General features: G+C 39.6%; 2 protein-coding genes across 2 annotated transcripts in view; one reads left to right on the top strand and one right to left on the bottom strand.

Annotated features, from left to right (window-relative positions):
* The window catches only part of sos2 (son of sevenless homolog 2 (Drosophila)), a 38,664-nt gene extending 22,274 nt beyond the window's left edge, over positions 1-16,390 (top strand). Inside the window, exons 10-23 of the mRNA XM_087779336.1 lie at positions 36-691; positions 772-853; positions 1,891-2,013; positions 2,198-2,310; positions 2,433-2,655; positions 3,535-3,654; positions 3,716-3,878; positions 6,160-6,277; positions 6,338-6,510; positions 6,588-6,704; positions 10,090-10,354; positions 10,482-10,523; positions 15,355-15,446; positions 15,742-16,390. Of these exons, the coding sequence (XP_087635462.1) occupies positions 36-691; positions 772-853; positions 1,891-2,013; positions 2,198-2,310; positions 2,433-2,655; positions 3,535-3,654; positions 3,716-3,878; positions 6,160-6,277; positions 6,338-6,510; positions 6,588-6,704; positions 10,090-10,354; positions 10,482-10,523; positions 15,355-15,446; positions 15,742-16,242 (2,788 nt within the window). The 3' untranslated portion in view covers positions 16,243-16,390. The remainder of the gene's footprint in view (positions 1-35; positions 692-771; positions 854-1,890; positions 2,014-2,197; positions 2,311-2,432; positions 2,656-3,534; positions 3,655-3,715; positions 3,879-6,159; positions 6,278-6,337; positions 6,511-6,587; positions 6,705-10,089; positions 10,355-10,481; positions 10,524-15,354; positions 15,447-15,741) is intronic.
* Positions 16,391-16,469: 79 nt separating this feature from the next.
* LOC148060161 (uncharacterized) overlaps positions 16,470-27,812 on the bottom strand; it is a 30,917-nt gene continuing 19,574 nt past the window's right edge. Inside the window, exons 10-12 of the mRNA XM_087779337.1 lie at positions 20,213-20,894; positions 19,609-19,715; positions 16,470-19,551 (exon numbers count right to left, since the gene is read on the bottom strand). Coding sequence (XP_087635463.1) covers positions 19,494-19,551; positions 19,609-19,715; positions 20,213-20,894 — 847 coding nt within the window. The 3' untranslated portion in view covers positions 16,470-19,493. The remainder of the gene's footprint in view (positions 19,552-19,608; positions 19,716-20,212; positions 20,895-27,812) is intronic.

Consider the following 27,812-nt stretch of genomic DNA (forward strand, 5'->3'; position numbering starts at 1 on the left):
AACGTCTGTTGAGAACCGTGTCTCCTCGTCCTCAGCGAGCCCTTGTACCGCCTGTACAGCAGGCAGGTCCGTAGCAAACAACTGGCCATCAAACGCATGAACGAGATCCAGAAGAGCATCGACGGCTGGGAGGGCAAGGACATCGGTCAGTGCTGCAGCGAGTTCATCCTGGAGGGCCCGCTGCTGCGCGCCGGCGCCAAGCACGAGCGCCACAACTTCCTGTTCGACGGGCTCATGATCAGCTGCAAGGCCAACCAGAGCTCGCGGCTCCCGGGGTCCGGCAGCGGCGCCGAGTACCGCCTGAAGGAGAAGTTCGTGCTGAGGAAGATCCGCATCGTGGACCGCGAGGACTCGCCGGACCCCGGCCACGCCTTCGAGCTCATCGGCAAGGACGAGAACTGCGCGGTGTTCTGCGCGCGGACCGCCGAGGAGAAGGCGGCGTGGATGGCGGCGCTGGTGACGCTGCAGTACCGGTCCACCCTGGACCGCATGCTGGACACGGTGCTGCAGCACGAGGAGCAGGCGCACCCTCTGAGGCTCCCCTCGCCGGAGGTCTACCGCTTCGCCGTGCAGGACTCGGAGGAGAACATCGTGTTCGAGGACAAGGTCCAGAGCAAGACCGGGATCCCCATCATCAAGGCCGGCACCGTGGTCAAGCTCATAGAACGCCTCACGTACCACATGTACGCCGGTAAGAGCGCGTCGTTTCGTTCACCGTCCGCCCTTTCGCCGCCTGACCCTTGACCTTTGACCTTCCTCGTCCGTCCACAGATCCCAACTTCGTTCGCACATTTCTCACCACGTACCGATCCTTCTGCAAACCACAGGAGCTGCTCTCGCTGCTCATCGACAGGTACGTCGCCACCTACAGGCTCATCCCGGTATGACATGTAATTATATGATATAGTTTATATTGTTGCGATATCCTCGTCTTCCTTCACTCTGTTACAAACGCATGATTTATTCAAACGGCAGATACACATAAACAACCACAGTATTTAATAGGGCTGGTAAAAATATGGATACAGTGATATATTTCAAGATTTCTTTTGACGTTTTTTGAAAGCACTGTTTTGTTTGTGGTTTATGTTTCAATAAAGTGTGTTTACATTTTTTTAAATTCACAATTATCATGCAAATATTCACAGCATTTGTGTTGCAATTTAACTTCCGGCCTCTAGATGGCAGAAGTCATAAGCTAAAGAAAAAATGAAATCCTGTCAAATGACTGGGGACGAGAGGATACAGTGAGTCCAGCAGCTTTTAAAGCTGATGTTTGGACATATTTCGGTTTGAAAACAAATGAAAGCAGTTACGACTTTGTCAAGATTCATGTGGTCTGTAAATACTACAACACCAGAGTCAAGTACTGGACAATACTACACATATATACTTGTTACTACACTATCACAACACCAGAGTCAAGTACTGGACAATACTACACATATATACTTTTTACTACACTATCACAACACCAGAGTCAAGTACTGGACAATACTACACATATATACTTGTTACTACACTATCACAACACCAGAGTCAAGTACTGGACAATACTACACATATATACTTGTTACTACACTATCACAACACCAGAGTCAAGTACTGGACAATACTACACATATATACTTGTTACTACACTATCACAACACTAGCTGCTAAGTCAAAAGGGATCGACAGCTGTGATTGGTTGTCTGGGCGGCAAAGCATTATGGGAGTTGTTCCACTTAATGCTTCTGAGAAGTTCTAAGTTATCAAGTTGAAATAGATGTTATTAAATAAGTTTAAAAACGGTTTCATGCGGAAGCTTTTCTGATCATAGCCCCTGGAATAAACCAGAGCTGTATTTACTGACTTCATGTTCGTCTAACCATCGTTTATGTAACTCAGGATCGAGATCCCAGAGCCGGAGCCCACCGAGGAGGACCGACAGGCGCTCTGGAACGGTGACCAACCCATGGCAGCTGAACTCCAGAGGTTCCGGAAAGAATACGTTCAACCTGTTCAACTCAGGTGAGGCGATATATAAACTTGAATCCGTGTTCTTGTTTTACCTGGACCTCGTCACCCGTGCGTCAGTCTGTGAAGTCTCTCCACCGGAGGCATCGTCATTATGAACGTCATCCATCGCTCTGTTGGATGGCGTCACGTGTAGGATGACGCCGGAGCTTAAGCAGATGTTCTTTCACCTCCTCAGGGTCCTCAACGTTTTCCGTCAGTGGGTCGAGCATCATTTCTACGACTTTGAAAACGATCCAGAGCTGAGGTGTCAGTTAGAAGAATACATCACCACCAAGATCCAGCTGAGAGGTGAGACTCTCTTCAGTGTGTTCCTGGAACCGTCGGCCCTCAGGGCGCCTCGGATGTTTCTGCTCTGTGTTTGTGCCACGAGTTGAAACGAGCAGCGAGGCTCACTGTCGTTGGTCTTCCAGGGAAGTCGATGAGGAAGTGGGTGGAGTCCATCAACAAGATCATCAAGAGGAAGCTGCAGACGCAGTCCAACGGCGTCAGTCACAACATCACCTTCGAGAGCCCGCCCCCGCCCGTGGAGTGGCACATCTGCAGGGCCGGTCAGGTGGACTCCTTTGACCTCATGACCCTTCACCCCATCGAGATCGCACGTCAGCTGACTCTGCTGGAATCAGAGCTGTACAGGTGAGAGCAGAAGTGTCATTTTCTACCGCTTTATCCCTTATGGGGGTCGCGGGGAGACTGGAGTCTCCCAGTTTCATTGGTCGAGAGGCAGGGGACACCCTGGACAGGACGCCAGTCTGTCACAGGACACACACACAGACACACAACCATTCACACACACACTCATACCTACGGACAATTTCCCAAAGTTCTCAATCAACCTCTGTATGTTTTTGGACTGTGGGAGGAAACCCACACAACACATGTGTGTGTTTGTATATATATATATATATATATATTTATATATATAATGTATATGGATGTATATTAATTGAAATGTTTTTTTTTTTAATGCACTGATTTTTGAATTCAAACATTTTTATATAGAAACATTACTTTTGTTTTTTTAATAGTCGAATAAAACATTTTTTAATATTTTCAAAATGATTAAATACTTTTTAACACAGAGTTTGATATTCTTATATCAATAATGCAATTATACATTTTCAATATTTTTCTAATTCAGTATTTAAATGTTGGTATAATGGAGTCACCAGACCGAACCAACAGAGCACCGAGCTACTGGATTGAACCTTCAGCCAATCATGTGACACGCAGACGATCATGTGACTTGATCTTGAATCATGGTATTCGATAAAAAACAAATTCAGCCTTCAATACATATGTTTTAATGCTTAAAAATATAACATTTCAATAACGGATTCTAAATGGAACATTGAATATTCTGAAGTCACTGATTCTCTTCTATACAAGATGATAATTTGGAAAATCTAGAAATATATATATCTTTTGAAGATATATATATAAACATTTTTGGATAAAAAGTGAGTCATGGGCTGGTGTCTCTGCAAGTGTTTGATCTGTGGTTCTGGTGCGTAGAGCCGTCCGTCCGTCCGAGCTGGTCGGCAGCGTCTGGACCAAAGAGGACAAGGAGAAGAACTCCCCGAACCTGCTCCGCATGATCCGCCACACCACCAACCTCACGCTGTGGTTCGAGAAGTGAGTTGAAAGGTTTTATTTTTCTCCGACGATCTCGAGTCTCAACATGTTGCCGTCGCAGGCGCATCGTGGAGACCATGAACCTGGACGAGAGGGTGGCCATGTTGACGCGCGTCATCGAGATCCTGCAGGTCTTCCAGGAGCTCAACAACTTCAACGGAGTCCTGGAGGTGGTCAGTGCCATCAACTCTGTGCCGGTCTACAGGCTGGACCACACGTTTGAGGTGAGCAGGGAGCAGGAAGTTAGACACGCATCACTTTTAAATGAGGTTTTTGTCGTTTTTTGTACTTGAAAAATATATTTTTAAATAAAAACATTACAAAAAAAAACTAAACAAATCGAATTTTATATATAGTAAAAAGTAGGGCTGCACAATATTGGTGTCTTGAAATGCGATATTGATATTAATGCAATATTTTTTTATTTCACCTAAAAATGTAGCCGCAGGAGCGAGTACTGTAGTGAAGGTCCGGGGGTTTAAAGAAGGAAAACTATGATATTTCCCTTTCGATTATTTACACGCTTCGGTGTCGACACGATCGTAGAAAAGTATCTCTTCTAACGCTCAGTCTCGCGGGACTTGCATCGGTTTCCCGCCAAACTGAGCGACATCAGAGAGGAGCCGCCGGCGCGTTGCGCTATCACCAAATCAATTATAAATCCACCTCCTTGTACACGCACACTTAACACTTTATAAATGACGCATAAATGAAACAACTTAGCTCGTTAGCATACGGTGAAGACGGACAGGTTTACACTTGTTTATAACACTTTATAAATGATGCTAACAACTTAGCTCGTTAGCATACGGTGAAGACGGACAGGTTTACACTTGTTTATAACACTTTATAAATGATGCTAACAACTTAGCTCGTTAGCATACGGTGAAGACGCACACATAACACTTTATAAATGACGCATAAATTAAACAACTTAGCTCGTTAGCATACGGTGAAGACGGACAGGTTTACACTTGTTTATAACACTTTATAAATGATGCTAACAACTTAGCTCGTTAGCATACGGTGAAGACGGACAGGTTTACACTTGTTTATAACACTTTATAAATGACGCTAACAACTTAGCTCGTTAGCATACGGTGAAGACGGACAGGTTTGTTTGAAGTTCACGATCTTCTAAGAAAACAACTGAGACGAGATGAAAAGTTCTTACAATATGTTACTTTAACAAAGGAGGTTGAAAGAGACGAGTGACTGGATCACTAGTGTTTGACTAGATCATAAGTTAGTATTACTTCACTGGATCACTAGTGTTTGACTAGATCATAAGTTAGTATTACTTCACTGGATCACTAGTGTTTGACTAGATCAGAAGTTAGTATTACTTCACTGGATCACTAGTGTTTGACTAGATCATAAGATAGTTTTACTTCACTGGATCACTAGTGTTTGACTAGATCACAAGTTAGTATTACTTCACTGGATCACTAGTGTTTGACTAGATCATAAGTTAGTATTACTTCACTGGATCACTAGTGTTTGACTAGATCATAAGTTAGTATTACTTCACTGGATCACTAGTGTTTGACTAGATCATAAGTTAGTATTACTTCACTGGATCACTAGTGTTTGACTAGATCACAAGTTAGTATTACTTCACTGGATCACTAGTGTTTGACTAGATCATAAGTTAGTATTACTTCACTGGATCACTAGTGTTTGACTAGATCATAAGTTAGTATTACTTCACTGGATCACTAGTGTTTGACTAGATCACAAGTTAGTATTACTTCACTGGATCACTAGTGTTTGACTAGATCACAAGTTAGTATTACTTCACTGGATCACTAGTGTTTGACTAGAGCATAAGTTAGTATTACTTCACTGGATCACTAGTGTTTGACTAGAGCATAAGTTAGTTTTACTTCGCCATAGCAACCGAGCCTAGCTAGCTGTGCCGCACAGTTCACAGACGGACAGAGACGTAAACAACAACGAGACATAGAAGTACAAATTGACAACTTTACAGAACGTGACACTGATTGGTCGAAGTGTGTATTTAAGAAAATGCTTGATTTATACAATTAAAAATGATAAATTATCACATGTTTTCCATATGTATATCGCACGAGCCAATATCACAATATCGATATTTATTTTTTATATATATATATATCTTGCAGCCTTAGTAAAAATGTAAATACACACAAATACTCTTTCACATGATCGTTTCTTTCATTTATTGTTTTATTTTATCTAGTCACAAAAAAAACCCTAAAACTATAAATAGTTTTATGTTCAATAATTCACTTAAAAATCTGTGAAGTCGATCTTCACGGAGAAGTCACTGATGACAGTTGATTGACGCGTCGTCCTCCATTTGTCTGAAGCCTCTTCACTGCGGCCTTATTAGTATGAAAAGAGCTGAGCCAAGAGGCAAAGGCTTCAGGTCGAAGTTAGTTTCCCTGCATCGGTCGTGTGTTGTTACGTGTTGGAGCTGCAATAAAAAAGGTTGAAACCTCAAAATGTTTTGGTTTTTTCCAGGCAATCCCCGAGAGGAAGAAGAGGATCCTGGAGGAGGCCGTGGAACTGAGCCAAGACCACCTAAAGAAATACTTAGCCAAACTCAAGTCAATAAACCCACCCTGTGTGCCTTTCTTCGGTACGTCTGCCTCTCAAGATCCGACCTGAAGAGATCCTAGCCAGATGTTCTGCTCCACAGGGATCTACCTGACCAACATTCTGAAGACGGAGGAGGGGAACCCCGACTTCCTCAAACGTCACGGCAAAGAGCTGATCAACTTCAGCAAGAGGAGGAAAGTGGCGGAGATCACGGGCGAGATCCAGCAGTACCAGAACCAGCCGTACTGCCTGAAGGTGGAGTACGACATCAGGGTGAGTCCTCGCCGTCTTTCGAAAAGGATTTAGAATTAGATTAAAGCTGAAACTTCTCCTCCCGTTGTGTCCCTCAGAGGTTCTTCGAGAATCTCAACCCGATGGGGAACAAGGGCGATAAAGAGTTCGCGGATTATTTATTCAACATGTCGATGGAGATCGAGCCTCGCAACTGTAAACAAGCGCCTCGATTCGTAAGTGTTTCTGCTGCTCGACCACTTCCTGTTGTCTTTGTGAACATCATGGGTTTTTGTAGGTGCTTGACCTTGATGTTTTTTTTTAGTTAATAACGTGTTATTATTTGTTAATTGACTGCGATGGTTTATCTTTTAATTTATTTAACAGGATGTTTTGTTCTTTTTAGTTTTTTGACTTCTTCCTTTCCTTTTTTTTAACCAAGAAACTTTTATTTTACTTAAATATCATGTTGTTGTTGACTTTTATATATTATTTTAATTAATTGACTTTAATGTTCTTTTAGTTTGTTGACTTTTATATATTTTTTAAATTAATTAACTGATGTTTTTTTAGTTTGTTGACTTTTATATATATTTTTTATTAATTAACTGATGTATTTTTAGTTTGTTGACTTTTAGATATTTTTTAAATTAATTAACTGATGTTTTTTTTAAGTTTGTTGACTTTTATATATTTTTTAAATTAATTAACTGATGTTTTTTTTAGTTTGTTGACTTTTATATATATTTTTTATTAATTAACTGATGTTTTTTTAGTTTTTTGACTTTTATATATTTTTTAAATTAATTAACTGATGTTTTTTTAGTTTGATGACTTTTATATATATTTTAAATTAATTGACTGATGTTTTTTTAGTTTGTTGACTTTTATATATTTTTTAAATTAATTAACTGATGTTTTTTTAGTTTGATGACTTTTATATATTTTTTTAATTAATTAACTGATGTTTTTTTAGTTTGATGACTTTTATATATTTTTTAAATTAATTAACTGATGTTTTTTTAGTTTGTTGACTTTTATATATATTTTTTAATTAATTAACTGATGTTTTTTTAGTTTGATGACTTTTATATATTTTTTATTAATTAACTGATGTTTTTTTAGTTTGTTGACTTTTATATATTTTTTTAATTAATTAACTGATGTTTTTTTAGTTTGTTGACTTTTATATATTTTTTTAATTAATTGACTGATGTTTTTTTAGTTTGTTGACTTTTATATATTTTTTTAATTAATTAACTGATGTTTTTTTAGTTTGTTGACTTTTATATATATTTTTAATTAATTAACTTATGTTTTTTTAGTTTGTTGACTTTTATATATTTTTTAAATTAATTAACTGATGTTTTTTTAGTTTGTTGACTTTTATATATTTTTTTAATTAATTAACTGATGTTTTTTTAGTTTGTTGACTTTTATATATTTTTTAAATTAATTAACTGATGTTTTTTTAGTTTTTTGACTTTTATATATTTTTTAAATTAATTAACTGATGTTTTTTTAGTTTGATGACTTTTATATATATTTTAAATTAATTGACTGATGTTTTTTTAGTTTGTTGACTTTTATATATTTTTTAAATTAATTAACTGATGTTTTTTTAGTTTGATGACTTTTATATATTTTTTTAATTAATTAACTGATGTTTTTTTAGTTTGATGACTTTTATATATTTTTTAAATTAATTAACTGATGTTTTTTTAGTTTGTTGACTTTTATATATATTTTTTAATTAATTAACTGATGTTTTTTTAGTTTGATGACTTTTATATATTTTTTATTAATTAACTGATGTTTTTTTAGTTTGTTGACTTTTATATATTTTTTTAATTAATTAACTGATGTTTTTTTTAGTTTGTTGACTTTTATATATTTTTTTAATTAATTGACTGATGTTTTTTTAGTTTGTTGACTTTTATATATTTTTTTAATTAATTAACTGATGTTTTTTTAGTTTGTTGACTTTTATATATATTTTTAATTAATTAACTTATGTTTTTTTAGTTTGTTGACTTTTATATATTTTTTAAATTAATTAACTGATGTTTTTTTAGTTTGTTGACTTTTATATATTTTTTTAATTAATTAACTGATGTTTTTTTAGTTTGTTGACTTTTATATATTTTTTATTAATTAATTAACTGATGTTTTTTTAGTTTGTTGACTTTTATATATTTTTTATTAATTAACTGTTGTTTTTTTAGTTTGTTGACTTTTATATATTTTTTATTAATTAACTGATGTTTTTTTAGTTTGTTGACTTTTATATATTTTTTAAATTAATTAACTGATGTTTTTTTAGTTTGATGACTTTTATATATTTTTTATTAATTAACTGATGTTTTTTTAGTTTGTTGACTTTTATATATTTTTTAAATTAATTAACTGATGTTTTTTTAGTTTGTTGACTTTTATATATTTTTTTAATTAATTAACTGATGTTTTTTTAGTTTGTTGACTTTTATATATTTTTTTAATTAATTAACTGATGTTTTTTTAGTTTGTTGACTTTTATATATATTTTTAATTAATTAACTGATGTTTTTTTAGTTTGTTGACTTTTATATATTTTTTTAATTAATTAACTGATGTTTTTTTAGTTTGTTGACTTTTATATATTTTTTTAATTAATTAACTGATGTTTTTTTAGTTTTTGACTTTTTTTAATTTTTTTTATTAATTGACTGATGTTTTTTTAGTTTGTTGACTTTTATATATATTTTTTATTAATTAATTGTTGTTTTTTTAGTTTGTTGACTTTTATATATTTTTTATTAATTAACTGTTGTTTTTTTAGTTTGTTGACTTTTATATATATTTTTTATTAATTAACTGATGTTTTTTTAGTTTGTTGACTTTTATATATATTTTTTATTAATTAACTGATGTTTTTTTAGTTTGTTGACTTTTATATATATTTTTTATTAATTAACTGATGTTTTTTTAGTTTGTTGACTTTTATATATTTTTTAAATTAATTAACTGATGTTTTTTTAGTTTGTTGACTTATATATATTTTTTAAATTAATTAACTGATGTTTTTTTAGTTTGTTGACTTTTATATATATTTTTTATTAATTAACTGATGTTTTTAGTTTGTTGACTTTTATACATTTTTTTAATTAATTGACTGAGATGTTAATTTAACTTTTTATTGACTCTGATGTTTTTTAGTTCATTCACGTGATACTTTTTAAAAAATTAGTTTTCTTGTTGTTATTTTTTAGTTTATTTCCTGTGTTTTTATTTAGTTTGTGTGACCTTGATGTTTTTATTAAATAGTGTGATGATTTTTAGTTCATTGATGATTTTTAGTTCATTGATGATTTTTAGTTCATTGATGGTTTTTAGTTCATTGATGATTTTTAGTTCATTGATGGTTTTTAGTTCATTGATGATTTTTAGTTCATTGATGGTTTTTAGTTCATTGATGGCTTTTAGTTCATTGATGGTTTTTAGTTCATTGATGATTTTTAGTTCATTGATGGTTTTTAGTTCATTGATGATTTTTAGTTCAGTGATGGTTTTTAGTTCATTGATGATTTTTAGTTCATTGATGGTTTTTAGTTTGTTGACCACACTGTTTCATCAACCCTTCAGCCCAGGAAGACCATGTACACCCTGAAGTCCCCCGGGATCCGGCCCGTGAGAACGTCTACCTCGGGGACCCTGAAGGGCCACCCGGTCCCTCTGGAGAGGGAGCCTCCTCACAAGATCACCTTCAGGAGCATCGCCGAGACGGAGCCCGAGCCTCAGGCGTCCGCCTCCGTGCCCACCTCGCCCAACACGCCCACCCCCCCGCAGTCCGCCTCCTCGGACCTCAGCTCGGTCTTCATGGACCACGACCTCAGCAGCTCCTACGGCGGTGAGTCTTGACCCGGTGTCTGGAGAACACGTGTGACCCGTTCTACACGCGTGACCCGTTCTACACGCGTGACCCGTTCTACACGCGTGACCCGTTCTACACGCATGACCCGTTCTTCTCTCCTCAGGTTCCAACTCCATCTTCGCTCCGGTTCACCTGCCGTCGTCAAGTGAGTCTTTTCTCCCGGTTTGTTCTCCACACGTATGTTCATGTTGATCATGTTCATGTTGATCATGTTCATGTTGATCATGTTCATGTTGATCATGTTCATGTTGACCATGTTCATGTTGATCATGTTCATGTTGACCATGTTCATGTTGATCATGTTCATGTTGATCATGTTCATGTTGATCATGTTCATGTTGACCATGTTCATGTTGATCATGTTCATGTTGACCATGTTCATGTTGATCATATTCATGTTGATCATGTTCATGTTGATCATGTTCATGTTGATCATGTTCATGTTGATCATGTTCATGTTGACCATGTTCATGTTGATCATGTTCATGTTGACCATGTTCATGTTGATCATGTTCATGTTGATCATGTTCATGTTGATCATGTTCATGTTGATCATGTTCATGTTGATCATGTTCATGTTGACCATGTTCATGTTGACCATGTTCATGTTGATCATGTTCATGTTGACCATGTTCATGTTGATCATGTTCATGTTGATCATGTTCATGTTGATCATGTTCATGTTGACCATGTTCATGTTGATCATGTTCATGTTGACCATGTTCATGTTGATCATGTTCATGTTGATCATGTTCATGTTGATCATGTTCATGTTGATCATGTTCATGTTGATCATGTTCATGTTGATCATGTTCATGTTGATCATGTTCATGTTGATCATGTTCATGTTGACCATGTTCATGTTGATCATGTTCATGTTGACCATGTTCATGTTGATCATGTTCATGTTGATCATGTTCATGTTGATCATGTTCATGTTGACCATGTTCATGTTGATCATGTTCATGTTGACCATGTTCATGTTGATCATGTTCATGTTGATCATGTTCATGTTGATCATGTTCATGTTGATCATGTTCATGTTGACCATGTTCATGTTGATCATGTTCATGTTGATCATGTTCATGTTGATCATGTTCATGTTGATCATGTTCATGTTGACCATGTTCATGTTGACCATGTTCATGTTGATCATGTTCATGTTGATCATGTTCATGTTGATCATGTTCATGTTGATCATGTTCATGTTGATCATGTTCATGTTGATCATGTTCATGTTGACCATGTTCATGTTGATCATGTTCATGTTGATCATGTTCATGTTGATCATGTTCATGTTGATCATGTTCATGTTGACCATGTTCATGTTGACCATGTTCATGTTGACCATGTTCATGTTGATCATGTTCATGTTGATCATGTTCATGTTGATCATGTTTATGTTGATCATGTTCATGTTGATCATGTTCATGTTGATCATGTTCATGTTGACCATGTTCATGTTGATCATGTTCATGTTGATCATGTTCATGTTGATCATGTTCATGTTGACCATGTTCATGTTGATCATGTTCATGTTGATCATGTTCATGTTGATCATGTTCATGTTGATCATGTTCATGTTGACCATGTTCATGTTGATCATGTTCATGTTGATCATGTTCATGTTGATCATGTTCATGTTGATCATGTTCATGTTGATCATGTTCATGTTGATCATGTTTATGTTGATCATGTTCATGTTGATCATGTTCATGTTGACCATGTTCATGTTGACCATGTTCATGTTGATCATGTTCATGTTGATCATGTTCATGTTGATCATGTTCATGTTGATCATGTTCATGTTGATCATGTTCATGTTGATCATGTTCATGTTGATCATGTTCATGTTGATCATGTTCATGTTGACCATGTTCATGTTGATCATGTTCATGTTGACCATGTTCATGTTGATCATGTTCATGTTGATCATGTTCATGTTGATCATGTTCATGTTGACCATGTTCATGTTGATCATGTTCATGTTGACCATGTTCATGTTGATCATGTTCATGTTGATCATGTTCATGTTGACCATGTTCATGTTGATCATGTTCATGTTGATCATGTTCATGTTGATCATGTTCATGTTGACCATGTTCATGTTGATCATGTTCATGTTGATCATGTTCATGTTGATCATGTTCATGTTGACCATGTTCATGTTGATCATGTTCATGTTGATCATGTTCATGTTGATCATGTTCATGTTGATCATGTTCATGTTGACCATGTTCATGTTGATCATGTTCATGTTGATCATGTTCATGTTGATCATGTTCATGTTGATCATGTTCATGTTGATCATGTTCATGTTGATCATGTTCATGTTGACCATGTTCATGTTGATCATGTTCATGTTGATCATGTTCATGTTGATCATGTTCATGTTGATCATGTTCATGTTGATCATGTTCATGTTGATCATGTTCATGTTGATCATGTTCATGTTGATCATGTTCATGTTGACCATGTTCATGTTGATCATGTTCATGTTGATCATGTTCATGTTGATCATGTTCATGTTGACCATGTTCATGTTGATCATGTTCATGTTGATCATGTTCATGTTGACCATGTTCATGTTGATCATGTTCATGTTGATCATGTTCATGTTGATCATGTTCATGTTGATCATGTTCATGTTGATCATGTTCATGTTGATCATGTTCATGTTGATCATGTTCATGTTGATCATGTTCATGTTGATCATGTTCATGTTGATCATGTTCATGTTGATCATGTTCATGTTGACCATGTTCATGTTGATCATGTTCATGTTGACCATGTTCATGTTGATCATGTTCATGTTGATCATGTTCATGTTGACCATGTTCATGTTGATCATGTTCATGTTGATCATGTTCATGTTGATCATGTTCATGTTGATCATGTTCATGTTGATCATGTTCATGTTGATCATGTTTATGTTGATCATGTTCATGTTGATCATGTTCATGTTGATCATGTTCATGTTGACCATGTTCATGTTGATCATGTTCATGTTGATCATGTTCATGTTGATCATGTTCATGTTGACCATGTTCATGTTGATCATGTTCATGTTGATCATGTTCATGTTGATCATGTTCATGTTGATCATGTTCATGTTGACCATGTTCATGTTGATCATGTTCATGTTGATCATGTTCATGTTGATCATGTTCATGTTGATCATGTTCATGTTGATCATGTTCATGTTGATCATGTTTATGTTGATCATGTTCATGTTGATCATGTTCATGTTGACCATGTTCATGTTGACCATGTTCATGTTGATCATGTTCATGTTGATCATGTTCATGTTGATCATGTTCATGTTGATCATGTTCATGTTGATCATGTTCATGTTGATCATGTTCATGTTGATCATGTTCATGTTGATCATGTTCATGTTGACCATGTTCATGTTGATCATGTTCATGTTGACCATGTTCATGTTGATCATGTTCATGTTGATCATGTTCATGTTGATCATGTTCATGTTGACCATGTTCATGTTGATCATGTTCATGTTGACCATGTTCATGTTGATCATGTTCATGTTGATCATGTTCATGTTGACCATGTTCATGTTGATCATGTTCATGTTGATCATGTTCATGTTGATCATGTTCATGTTGACCATGTTCATGTTGATCATGTTCATGTTGATCATGTTCATGTTGATCATGTTCATGTTGACCATGTTCATGTTGATCATGTTCATGTTGATCATGTTCATGTTGATCATGTTCATGTTGATCATGTTCATGTTGACCATGTTCATGTTGATCATGTTCATGTTGATCATGTTCATGTTGATCATGTTCATGTTGATCATGTTCATGTTGATCATGTTCATGTTGATCATGTTCATGTTGACCATGTTCATGTTGATCATGTTCATGTTGATCATGTTCATGTTGATCATGTTCATGTTGATCATGTTCATGTTGATCATGTTCATGTTGATCATGTTCATGTTGATCATGTTCATGTTGATCATGTTCATGTTGATCATGTTCATGTTGACCATGTTCATGTTGATCATGTTCATGTTGATCATGTTCATGTTGATCATGTTCATGTTGACCATGTTCATGTTGATCATGTTCATGTTGATCATGTTCATGTTGACCATGTTCATGTTGATCATGTTCATGTTGATCATGTTCATGTTGATCATGTTCATGTTGATCATGTTCATGTTGATCATGTTCATGTTGATCATGTTCATGTTGATCATGTTCATGTTGATCATGTTCATGTTGATCATGTTCATGTTGATCATGTTCATGTTGATCATGTTCATGTTGACCATGTTCATGTTGATCATGTTCATGTTGACCATGTTCATGTTGATCATGTTCATGTTGATCATGTTCATGTTGATCATGTTCATGTTGACCATGTTCATGTTGATCATGTTCATGTTGATCATGTTCATGTTGATCATGTTCATGTTGATCATGTTCATGTTGACCATGTTCATGTTGATCATGTTCATGTTGATCATGTTCATGTTGATCATGTTCATGTTGATCATGTTCATGTTGATCATGTTCATGTTGATCATGTTCATGTTGACCATGTTCATGTTGATCATGTTCATGTTGATCATGTTCATGTTGATCATGTTCATGTTGATCATGTTCATGTTGACCATGTTCATGTTGATCATGTTCATGTTGATCATGTTCATGTTGATCATGTTCATGTTGATCATGTTCATGTTGATCATGTTCATGTTGACCATGTTCATGTTGACCATGTTCATGTTGATCATGTTCATGTTGATCATGTTCATGTTGATCATGTTCATGTTGATCATGTTCATGTTGATCATGTTCATGTTGACCATGTTCATGTTGATCATGTTCATGTTGATCATGTTCATGTTGATCATGTTCATGTTGACCATGTTCATGTTGATCATGTTCATGTTGATCATGTTCATGTTGATCATGTTCATGTTGACCATGTTCCTACAGAGTCGGTGTCATGTCTGCACCAGCTCAGCGAGGAGCTGCAGAAGCCCCCCCCACTGCCCCCCCGCAGGAAAGACCCCGTCTTCGAACCCAAGGTAAGAAAAACGATTAAACATCCGGTCACTAGATGGCAGCAGTCATTACTTCCTTTGCAACTAAAGGAAGAATGAAATGATCGTGATGACTGAGGACGAGAGGATACAGTGAGTCCAGCAGCTTTTAAGGCTGATGTTTGGACATATTTTGGTTTGAAAACAAATGAAAGTAGTGATGACTGAGGACGAGAGGATACAGTGAGTCCAGCAGCTTTTAAAGCTGATGTTTGGACATATTCTGGTTTGAAAACAAATGTTACGATATGTTTGGTCTCACGGATGTTCCTCCTCACAGCTGAGCTCCAGGGGCGACAGTCCTCCAGCCATCCCTCCTCGGCTTCCTCCGCCGCTCCCGAGGATCCAGCCCCGCCAGCAGGTCTTCAACGGCCCGGTGGACGGACCCCTGCCCAGCCCGCCGCCGCCGCCCCCGAGGGACCCCCTGCCCGACACGCCTCCGCCGGTGCCTCAGCGCCCCCCGGAGATCTTCATCAACTACCCGCTCAGCATGCCCCCCACCCCCGTGGGGCGCTACCACTGGGACTTCGGCAGCAGCTCGCCCAGCTCGCCCAACACGCCGCCCAGCACGCCGTCGCCTCGCGTCCCTCGCCGGAGCTGCAGCGCCAGCCAGAACAGCCTGTGTCCGCTGCCCGTCCCCTTCGCGGCGCCGCCCGTCCCCCCGAGACACAACTCCAGCCCCCAGCTCCCCAAACTCCCGCCAAAGACGTACAAAAGGGAGCTGCTGCAGCAGCCGCTACAAGGCCTCTCATTGGTGGAGAACACCGACGGCAGCCAATGAGCGACGGCTCTCACGCTTTCACTCGCGGGCGCGATGGACTCGACGCCGCCGCCGCCGAAGCGGAGACGCCTCCCGTCTTTGGCTCCGCCTCTCAGGGGACCAGTAGCTCCGCCTTCATCCAACCCTCGGTGCCAACGAGCGCCCGGCGTGCCGGGGCGACGCGCGAGAAGCGAGGACGAGGAAAAAGTCTTTTGTCGCCTCAAAACTTTTGACGTTTCTTTGAGGATTCGAACGCGTTTCCTGCGTTGAATCCGTTGCCAAAGTCTTATGTTATGCAGGGATTAAGGGATTCATCGAGGAGTAACAAAAGGAAACTTCAGCTCCTCCTACTTCACTGTGACTGTATCAAGAGGAGGAGCTCGACCCCTGACCCCCCCGACCCCCCCCCGCCCGCTTTGTTTTGGTTTCCGCGGCCACAAACGTTGCCTTTATGAACTCCTACAGCCGTGACCTCTGACCCCAGGCTCCTGTCCTCGCAGGGAACTCTTGGTTTGCACATCACGCTTGGGGGTGAAGCGGGTCCGAAGGTAGGAACCCCCCCCCCCCCCCCCCCCCCCGCGCGCGCTCGAGGGGCGTCTGCCACGTTCTCAGCTGATGTCTTAACTGATCACCACGAAGCTGCTGTCCCACACTGTGCTCTTGACCCCCCCGTGACCCCCCCATGACCCCCCCATCCAGTCGTCAATGCAGACCAATATGTTGGTGAATCCGTGGCCTCAGGTGATCGAACGAATCCAACATTTTTAAATGTTAATACTTTTTTTTTAACTGAAATGTTGTCGTTTTTCAAGCATTTAATTATTATTTTTAATAATTCATTAAATAATGTCTAAAGTAAAAGGTTGAGTTTTTATAATTTAATTTAGAAAAAAACTTCAAATTCCATTGATTTAAAAATAAATATTCCAAATGTAATATATTTGAATTTATAGTCTTTTTAATTCCATATATAAATGCTGGTGTAATGGAGCCACCAGACCAAAGCAACAGAGCACAGAGCGGACGACCGATCGTGTTGATCGTCCATCCAGTCGCTCTGTTGCTTTGGTCTGGTGACTCCATTACACCAGCATTTATATATAGAATTTAAAATGCAAATAGAAATTTACAAAAATATTTATTTAAACAGCGTAATAATCAAACTATTTAAGAAAATAAATAAAAAATAATTCAATTATATTAAAAAAAAATGATTGAATTCAACCATTTAATAAAGTAATTGTGGAATTAAATGTGTCAATTTAAAAAATAAAAGCTTAAAAACAACATTTCAGATTAAAAGTGTTAACATGTAAGTGTTGCATCATCTTCTGATGGCTTCACAGACCAAAGCTGCTCGACGCTGATCTGCTTCACCAGAAAAACAAGGAAAAAATCCATGAAAAACGCGCAGATGTGCCTTTTAGTTTGTTTTTCTACTTCACAGAAAAAGACAAAAAACTCTCCGAAAAGTTGCCTAAGTTTAGAACAAAGCTATACACTATGAACCTGTACATGTCTGTGGATACTGTGTACATACATAACACGAGTACGCTCACGAAATAATTTGTATAAAGTGACTTTTGTCGTGATCTCGCGTGACTTGGAGACGCAGACGGACGATCTCGACACTGGACGTGTTTGGAAGCCATCGTCGAGCGAGAACACGCCGAGAACACGCCGAGAACACGCCGAGAACACGCCGAGAACACGCCGAGAACACGCCGAGAACACGCCGAGAACACGCCGAGCACTTACAGACGACGCTTCACTTTCTACGTCGACTAATCGCCTTTTTGTTTGTTTTTGTTTCGATTTTTCAAAGACTTTGTAAAAAGATTCCTCAGACGTCGGCGTTCGAACCCGAACGAGCGTCGAGGACGGTTTTTATTTTGGAGAAAACACTTTGTGCACTTTAGGCTGTACTGTTGAGACTGAGACACGACACCAGCAGCTCAGCTGTTCGCCCTCAGAGTCGCGCGTCGTAACGTCGTAGCACTTCAACCATCGTTTCCCACGGAGTCAGTATTGGTGGTTGGTGGAGCCTGACGGGATGTTTTCTCCTCTGGGGGGCGCCAGAGCGATCCAGCTTGATTTGATGGTATGTGGCCTTTTAACTGCTTTGTATTAATGGTCTTGATGAGATTAATAAATCACCCAGTCTTATTTTGTACTTTGTTCCTCTTCTTTATTCTCTCCTTCGTGGCGTTTGTTGTCGGAACTTCAACACAAAAGTACCTTTTTTTTATTGATCGCACAACTATGAAAGAAAATCAAACTGTATTAAAAAAAAAAAACATTTACGGAAACTAAATGATACAAAACACAAATAATAATAAATACAAAATTCAAAAATACACATTTTAAAAAACAAACGTACAAAACTCAACAACATTTTAAAGAATAAACAATAGAAAACTCAAACACAAATTTTAAAGAACAATAAACGATACAAAACTCAAAAACACACATTTTAAAGAACAATAAACGATATAAAACTCAAAAACACATTTTAAAGAACAATAAACGATACAAAACTCAAAAACACACATTTTAAAGAACAATAAACGATACAAAACTCAAAAACATACATTTTAAAGAACAATAAACGATACAAAACTCAAAAACACACATTTTAAAGAACAATAAACAATATAAAACTCAAAAACACACATTTTAAAGAAAAATAAACGATATAAAACTCAAAAACACACATTTTAAAGAACAATAAACAATATAAAACTCAAAAACACACATTTTAAAGAACAATAAACGATACAAAACTCAAAAACACACATTTTAAAGAACAATAAACAATACAAAACTCAAAAACACACAATTTTAAAGAACAATAAACAATAAAAAACTCAAACACAAATTTAAAAGGACAATAAATGAGACAAAACCTCAAAAACACATTAAAAAAAAACATAATAAACGATACAAACGTGTTAAATGAGTTCAAAACTAAAAGTGAAGCAACAAATCCCAGAATTTACACTTTTTTGTTCATTCAGTTTCTCGTGTAGTAATAAAAATATCCTACAGTCTTGAACGCACCATAACAAACCCGAGGTCAGTGAATGCATCATTTTCTTCACACATTCATTGTTGATTTTAGAATTATTCCATCTGTCAATCATTTCAATATTAATGTCTCAAAAAAAAAAATCATAAATGACGTCATCAATTCTCCGATCGCCGCCGATCAATGGATCAATGGATCAACGGATCGATACCAAAGGACCAGGAGCTCAGAACCGGTGCTGGAGTCAGACGGTGCTGCAGGGGCCCTCGCTGTCCTCGCTCTCTTCCCACAATCCTTCACTCCTGAGAGACACGCGTGACGTGAAGAACGTGTTTATCTTCAAAGCTCTTAATATTCACCTGAGGTTCTCCCTGGAGTTCTGGAAGATGGACCGGACCGGGTTCTGGACCGGGTTCTGGACCGGCATGAAGCCTTGTCTCGCGTCCTTCTCTGGAGCCATGAACACCTGAGATCACAGACTCGTGATGTCACTTCCTGTCGTGCAGGTCAACACTTATCAACACAAGTGCTATCAGATTAAAAACTTGAATAAAATCTTTTTTGACCCTTTTTTTCGCAAAATACAAAGTTTGAACAGCAGGTGGCGCCAGAAACTAATATTTCAAAGTAGTCAATAAAGTTTCTTCAGCGTTCAAACAAAATAAAGCTTTGATAAAAATGTAAAATTCAAGAGTAAAAATGATAAAGAGACTCAAAAAATGCATTTGAATTATTTATTTATAAAACTTTTTGAAAACTTTATTTAACTTTTTTATATATTGAAGCAACATTTTTATTATTACAAAACATTTATTATTGATTGAAGCAACTTTACTTGAACAATAAAGAATCAATCGTTCATGATCCTGTCACTCAAATGTCAAACAGCTGAAGAAATAAACCAGTAGAAACGGTTTTAACTAAAGACTAAAATGACCTTTGACCTCGTCGACCTTGACTCACCTGCTTGTTGGGGTCGTCCCAGATGGGCCTGAAGGCACTTTTAGGGTGCAAGGGAGGAGAACCCTTCCGCACGTGGACCAGCCTCTTCCCGTACGAGCCCACGGGACCAGGAGCAGGTTCTGGTCTGCTGGTCCTCAGAGGAGGGTGAGGGGTCATCCGGGGGATCTGCCACCTGAGGGCCACCGTCCTCTGAGGACCCGCCTCCCTCTGACCGTACAAGGGCTTGAGCAGCACCGGCACCTGACTGTCCTCCTCCTCCTCCGTGACCTCCTCCTGGACCTCCTCCCGGCACAGGGTCCCGTCGGGGCTGCAGGAGGTCACGGAGGAGTCGTCGAAGGCCGAGGTGTCGTCCGTCTCGCTGTCGTCACGGCGACAGGGCGACGCCTCCGGCTCGTTGGTGCCTTTCCCGGTGAAGGTCCCTTGACCCGAGTCGCTGGTCTCGCCCCAGCCCGGGGTCAGCAGGGAGCAGCAGGCGTGACCACAGCCTCGGGGGTCTCCACAGGTCCTCCTCCTCACGGGGCTGCAGGACCAGCACTCCAGCCTCAGGCGACCGTCGACCAGAGGAACGTCTTCTCTGGTGTCTCTGTGAGAAGATGAAGTTACGTCTTCACTGGTGTCTCTGTGAGAAGATGAAGTTACGTCTTCACTGGTGTCTCTGTGAGAAGATGAAGTTACGTCTTCACTGGTGTCTCTGTGAGAAGATGAAGTTACGTCTTCACACGTGTCTCTGTGAGAAGATGAAGTTACGTCTTCACTGGTGTCTCTGTGAGAAGATGAAGTTACGTCTTCACTGGTGTCTCTGTGAGAAGATGAAGTTACGTCTTCACTGGTGTCTCTGTGAGAAGATGAAGTTACGTCTTCACTGGTGTCTCTGTGAGAAGATGAAGTTACGTCTTCACTGGTGTCTCTGTGAGAAGATGAAGTTACGTCTTCACTGGTGTCTCTGTGAGAAGATGAAGTTACGTCTTCACTGGTGTCTCTGTGAGAAGATGAAGTTACGTCTTCACTGGTGTCTCTGTGAGAAGATGAAGTTACGTCTTCACTGGTGTCTCTGTGAGAAGATGAAGTTACGTCTTCACTGGTGTCTCTGTGAGAAGATGAAGTTACGTCTTCACACGTGTCTCTGTGAGAAGATGAAGTTACGTCTTCACTGGTGTCTCTGTGAGAAGATGAAGTTACGTCTTCACTGATGTCTCTGTGAGAAGATGAAGTTACGTCTTCACTGGTGTCTCTGTGAGAAGATGAAGTTACGTCTTCACTGGTGTCTCTGTGAGAAGATGAAGTTATGTCTTCACTGGTGTCTCTGTGAGAAGATGAAGTTACGTCTTCACTGGTGTCTCTGTGAGAAGATGAAGTTACGTCTTCACTGGTGTCTCTGTGAGAAGATGAAGTTACGTCTTCACTGGTGTCTCTGTGAGAAGATGAAGTTACGTCTTCACTGGTGTCTCTTTGAGAAGATGAAGTTACGTCTTCACTGGTGTCTCTGTGAGAAGATGAAGTTAGGTCTTCACTGGTGTCTCTGTGAGAAGATGAAGTTACGTCTTCACACGTGTCTCTGTGAGAAGATGAAGTTACGTCTTCACTGGTGTCTCTGTGAGAAGATGAAATTACGTCTTCACTGGTGTCTCTGTGAGAAGATGAAGTTACGTCTTCACTGGTGTCTCTGTGAGAAGATGAAGTTACGTCTTCACTGGTGTCTCTGTGAGAAGATGAAGTAACGTCTTCACTGGTGTCTCTGTGAGAAGATGAAGTTACGTCTTCACTGGTGTCTCTGTGAGAAGATGAAGTTACGTCTTCACACGTGTCTCTGTGAGAAGATGAAGTTACGTCTTCACACGTGTCTCTGTGAGAAGATGAAGTTACGTCTTCACTGGTGTCTCTTTGAGAAGATGAAGTTACGTCTTCTCTGGTGTCTCTTTGAGAAGATGAAGTTAAATCTTCTCTGGTGTCTCTGTGAGAAGATGAAGTTACGTCTTCACTGGTGTCTCTGTGAGAAGATGAAGTTACGTCTTCACTGGTGTCTCTTTGAGAAGATGAAGTTACGTCTTCTCTGGTGTCTCTGTGAGAAGATGAAGTTACGTCTTCACTGGTGTCTATGTGAGAAGATGAAGTTACGTCTTCACTGGTGACTCTGTGAGAAGATGAAGTTACGTCTTCACTGGTGTCTCTGTGAGAAGATGAAGTTAGGTCTTCACTGGTGTCTCTGTGAGAAGATGAAGTTACGTCTTCACACGTGTCTCTGTGAGAAGATGAAGTTACGTCTTCACTGGTGTCTCTGTGAGAAGATGAAATTACGTCTTCACTGGTGTCTCTGTGAGAAGATGAAGTTATGTCTTCACTGGTGTCTCTGTGAGAAGATGAAGTTACGTCTTCACTGGTGTCTCTGTGAGAAGATGAAGTTACGTCTTCACACGTGTCTCTGTGAAAAGATGAAGTTACGTCTTCACACGTGTCTCTGTGAGAAGATGAAGTTACATCTTCACTGGTGTCTCTGTGAGAAGATGAAGTTACGTCTTCACTGGTGTCTCTGTGAGAAGATGAAGTTACGTCTTCACTGGTGTCTCTGTGAGAAGATGAAGTTACGTCTTCACACGTGTCTCTGTGAGAAGATGAAGTTACGTCTTCACTGGTGTCTCTGTGAGAAGATGAAGTTACGTCTTCACTGGTGTCTCTGTGAGAAGATGAAGTTACGTCTTCACTGGTGTCTCTGTGAGAAGATGAAGTTACGTCTTCACTGGTGTCTCTGTGAGAAGATGAAGTTACGTCTTCACTGGTGTCTCTGTGAGAAGATGAAGTTACGTCTTCACTGGTGTCTCTGTGAGAAGATGAAGTTACGTCTTCACTGGTGTCTCTGTGAGAAGATGAAGTTACGTCTTCACTGGTGTCTCTGTGAGAAGATGAAGTTACGTCTTCTCTGGTGTCTCTGTGAGAAGATGAAGTTACGTCTTCACTGGTGTCTCTGTGAGAAGATGAAGTTACGTCTTCAATGGTGTCTCTGTGAGAAGATGAAGTTACGTCTTCACTGGTGTCTATGTGAGAAGATGAAGTTACGTCTTCACTGGTGACTCTGTGAGAAGATGAAGTTACGTCTTCACTGGTGTCTCTGTGAGAAGATGAAGTTACGTCTTCACACGTGTCTCTGTGAGAAGATGAAGTTACGTCTTCACTGGTGTCTCTGTGAGAAGATGAAATTACGTCTTCACTGGTGTCTCTGTGAGAAGATGAAGTTACGTCTTCACTGGTGTCTCTGTGAGAAGATGAAGTTACGTCTTCACTGGTGTCTCTGTGAGAAGATGAAGTTACGTCTTCACACGTGTCTCTGTGAAAAGATGAAGTTACGTCTTCACACGTGTCTCTGTGAGAAGATGAAGTTACATCTTCACTGGTGTCTCTGTGAGAAGATGAAGTTACGTCTTCACTGGTGTCTCTGTGAGAAGATGAAGTTACGTCTTCACTGGTGTCTCTGTGAGAAGATGAAGTTACGTCTTCACACGTGTCTCTGTGAGAAGATGAAGTTACGTCTTCACTGGTGTCTCTGTGAGAAGATGAAGTTACGTCTTCACTGGTGTCTCTGTGAGAAGATGAAGTTACGTCTTCACTGGTGTCTCTGTGAGAAGATGAAGTTACGTCTTCACTGGTGTCTCTGTGAGAAGATGAAGTTACGTCTTCACTGGTGTCTCTGTGAGAAGATGAAGTTACGTCTTCACTGGTGTCTCTGTGAGAAGATGAAGTTACGTCTTCACTGGTGTCTCTGTGAGAAGATGAAGTTACGTCTTCACTGGTGTCTCTGTGAGAAGATGAAGTTACGTCTTCTCTGGTGTCTCTGTGAGAAGATGAAGTTACGTCTTCACTGGTGTCTCTGTGAGAAGATGAAGTTACGTCTTCAATGGTGTCTCTGTGAGAAGATGAAGTTACGTCTTCAATGGTGTCTCTGTGAGAAGATGAAGTTACGTCTTCACTGGTGTCTCTGTGAGAAGATGAAGTTACGTCTTCACTGGTGTCTCTGTGAGAAGATGAAGTTACGTCTTCACTGGTGTCTCTGTGAGAAGATGAAGTTACGTCTTCACACGTGTCTCTGTGAGAAGATGAAGTTACGTCTTCACTGGTGTCTCTGTGAGAAGATGAAGTTACGTCTTCACTGGTGTCTCTGTGAGAAGATGAAGTTACGTCTTCACTGGTGTCTCTGTGAGAAGATGAAGTTACGTCTTCACTGGTGTCTCTGTGAGAAGATGAAGTTACGTCTTCACACGTGTCTCTGTGAGAAGATGAAGTTACGTCTTCACTCATGTCTCTGTGAGAAGATGAAGTTATGTCTTCACTGGTGTCTCTGTGAGAAGATGAAGTTACGTCTTCACTGGTGTCTCTGTGAGAAGATGAAGTTACGTCTTCTCTGGTGTCTCTGTGAGAAGATGAAGTTACGTCTTCACACGTGTCTCTGTGAGAAGATGAAGTTACGTCTTCACTGGTGTCTCTGTGAGAAGATGAAGTTACGTCTTCACTGGTGTCTCTGTGAGAAGATGAAGTTACGTCTTCACTGGTGTCTCTGTGAGAAGATGAAGTTACGTCTTCACTGGTGTCTCTGTGAGAAGATGAAGTTACGTCTTCACTGGTGTCTCTGTGAGAAGATGAAGTAACGTCTTCACTGATGTCTCTGTGAGAAGATGAAGTTACATCTTCACTGGTGTCTCTGTGAGAAGATGAAGTTACGTCTTCACTCGTGTCTCTGTGAGAAGATGAAGTTACGTCTTCACACGTGTCTCTGTGAGAAGATGAAGTTACGTCTTCACTGGTGTCTCTGTGAGAAGATGAAGTTACGTCTTCACTCATGTCTCTGTGAGAAGATGAAGTTATGTCTTCACTCATGTCTCTGTGAGAAGATGAAGTTACGTCTTCACTGGTGTCTCTGTGAGAAGATGAAGTTGTGTCTTCACTGGTGTCTCTGTGAGAAGATGAAGTTACGTCTTCACTCGTGTCTCTGTGAGAAGATGAAGTTACGTCTTCACTGGTGTCTCTGTGAGAAGATGAAGTTACGTCTTCACACGTGTCTCTGTGAGAAGATGAAGTTACGTCTTCACTGGTGTCTCTGTGAGAAGATGAAGTTACGTCTTCACTGGTGTCTCTGTGAGAAGATGAAGTAAAGTCTTCACTGGTGTCTCTGTGAGAAGATGAAGTTACGTCTTCACACGTGTCTCTGTGAGAAGATGAAGTTACGTCTTCACACGTGTCTCTGTGAGAAGATGAAGTTACGTCTTCACTGGTGTCTCTGTGAGAAGATGAAGTTACGTCTTCACTGGTGTCTCTGTGAGAAGATGAAGTTACGTCTTCACATGTGTCTCTGTGAGAAGATGAAGTTACGTCTTCACTCGTGTCTCTGTGAGAAGATGAAGTTACGTCTTCACTGGTGTCTCTGTGAGAAGATGAAGTTACGTCTTCACTGGTGTCTCTGTGAGAAGATGAAGTTACGTCTTCACTGGTGTCTCTGTGAGAAGATGAAGTTACGTCTTCACTGGTGTCTCTGTGAGAAGATGAAGTTACGTCTTCACTGGTGTCTCTGTGAGAAGATGAAGTTACGTCTTCACTGGTGTCTCTGTGAGAAGATGAAGTTACGTCTTCACTGGTGTCTCTGTGAGAAGATGAAGTTACGTCTTCACTGGTGTCTCTGTGAGAAGATGAAGTTACGTCTTCACTGGTGTCTCTGTGAGAAGATGAAGTTACGTCTTCACTCGTGTCTCTGTGAGAAGATGAAGTTACGTCTTCACTCGTGTCTCTGTGAGAAGATGAAGTTACGTCTTCACTGATGTCTCTGTGAGAAGATGAAGTTACGTCTTCACACGTGTCTCTGTGAGAAGATGAAGTTACGTCTTCAATGGTGTCTCTGTGAGAAGATGAAGTTACGTCTTCACTGGTGTCTCTGTGAGAAGATGAAGTTACGTCTTCACTGGTGTCTCTGTGAGAAGATGAAGTTACGTCTTCACATGTGTCTCTGTGAGAAGATGAAGTTACGTCTTCACTCGTGTCTCTGTGAGAAGATGAAGTTACGTCTTCACACGTGTCTCTGTGAGAAGATGAAGTTACGTCTTCACTGGTGTCTCTGTGAGAAGATGAAGTTACGTCTTCACTGGTGTCTCTGTGAGAAGATGAAGTTACGTCTTCACTGGTGTCTCTGTGAGAAGATGAAGTTACGTCTTCACTGGTGTCTCTGTGAGAAGATGAAGTTACGTCTTCACACGTGTCTCTGTGAGAAGATGAAGTTACGTCTTCACTCGTGTCTCTGTGAGAAGATGAAGTTACGTCTTCACACGTGTCTCTGTGAGAAGATGAAGTTACGTCTTCATTCGTGTCTCTGTGAGAAGATGAAGTTACGTCTTCACTGGTGTCTCTGTGAGAAGATGAAGTTACGTCTTCTCTGGTGTCTCTGTGAGAAGATGAAGTTACGTCTTCACACGTGTCTCTGTGAGAAGATGAAGTTACGTCTTCACTGGTGTCTCTGTGAGAAGATGAAGTTACGTCTTCACTGGTGTCTCTGTGAGAAGATGAAGTTACGTCTTCACTGGTGTCTCTGTGAGAAGATGAAGTTACGTCTTCACTGGTGTCTCTGTGAGAAGATGAAGTTACGTCTTCACACGTGTCTCTGTGAGAAGATGAAGTTACGTCTTCACTCGTGTCTCTGTGAGAAGATGAAGTTACGTCTTCACTGGTGTCTCTGTGAGAAGATGAAGTTACGTCTTCACTGGTGTCTCTGTGAGAAGATGAAGTTACGTCTTCACTGGTGTCTCTGTGAGAAGATGAAGTTACGTCTTCACTGGTGTCTCTGTGAGAAGATGAAGTTACGTCTTCACTGGTGTCTCTGTGAGAAGATGAAGTTACGTCTTCACACGTGTCTCTGTGAGAAGATGAAGTTACGTCTTCACTGGTGTCTCTGTGAGAAGATGAAGCTACGTCTTCACACGTGTCTCTGTGAGAAGATGAAGTTACGTCTTCACTGGTGTCTATGTGAGAAGATGAAGTTACGTCTTCACTGGTGTCTCTGTGAGAAGATGAAGTAACGTCTTTACTGGTGTCTCTGTGAGAAGATGAAGTTACGTCTTCTCTGGTGTCTCTGTGAGAAGATGAAGTTACGTCTTCACTGGTGTCTCTGTGAGAAGATTAAGTTAGGTCTTCTCTGGTGTCTCGTGTCTCTGTGAGAAGATGAAGTTACGTCTTCTCTGGTGTCTCTGTGAGAAGATGAAGTTACGTCTTCACTGGTGTCTCTGTGAGAAGATGAAGTTACGTCTTCACACGTGTCTCTGTGAGAAGATGAAGTTACGTCTTCACTCGTGTCTCTGTGAGAAGATGAAGTTACGTCTTCACTGGTGTCTCTGTGAGAAGATGAAGTTACGTCTTCACTGGTGTCTCTGTGAGAAGATGAAGTTACGTCTTCACTGGTGTCTCTGTGAGAAGATGAAGTTACGTCTTCACTGGTGTCTCTGTGAGAAGATGAAGTTACGTCTTCACACGTGTCTCTGTGAGAAGATGAAGTTACGTCTTCACTCATGTCTCTGTGAGAAGATGAAGTTATGTCTTCACTGGTGTCTCTGTGAGAAGATGAAGTTACGTCTTC

The sequence above is a fragment of the Callionymus lyra genome, chromosome 18 (genome assembly GCF_982586985.1).
Source record: "Callionymus lyra chromosome 18, fCalLyr1.hap1.1, whole genome shotgun sequence".
NCBI classification, from domain to species: Eukaryota; Metazoa; Chordata; class Actinopteri; order Syngnathiformes; family Callionymidae; genus Callionymus; species Callionymus lyra.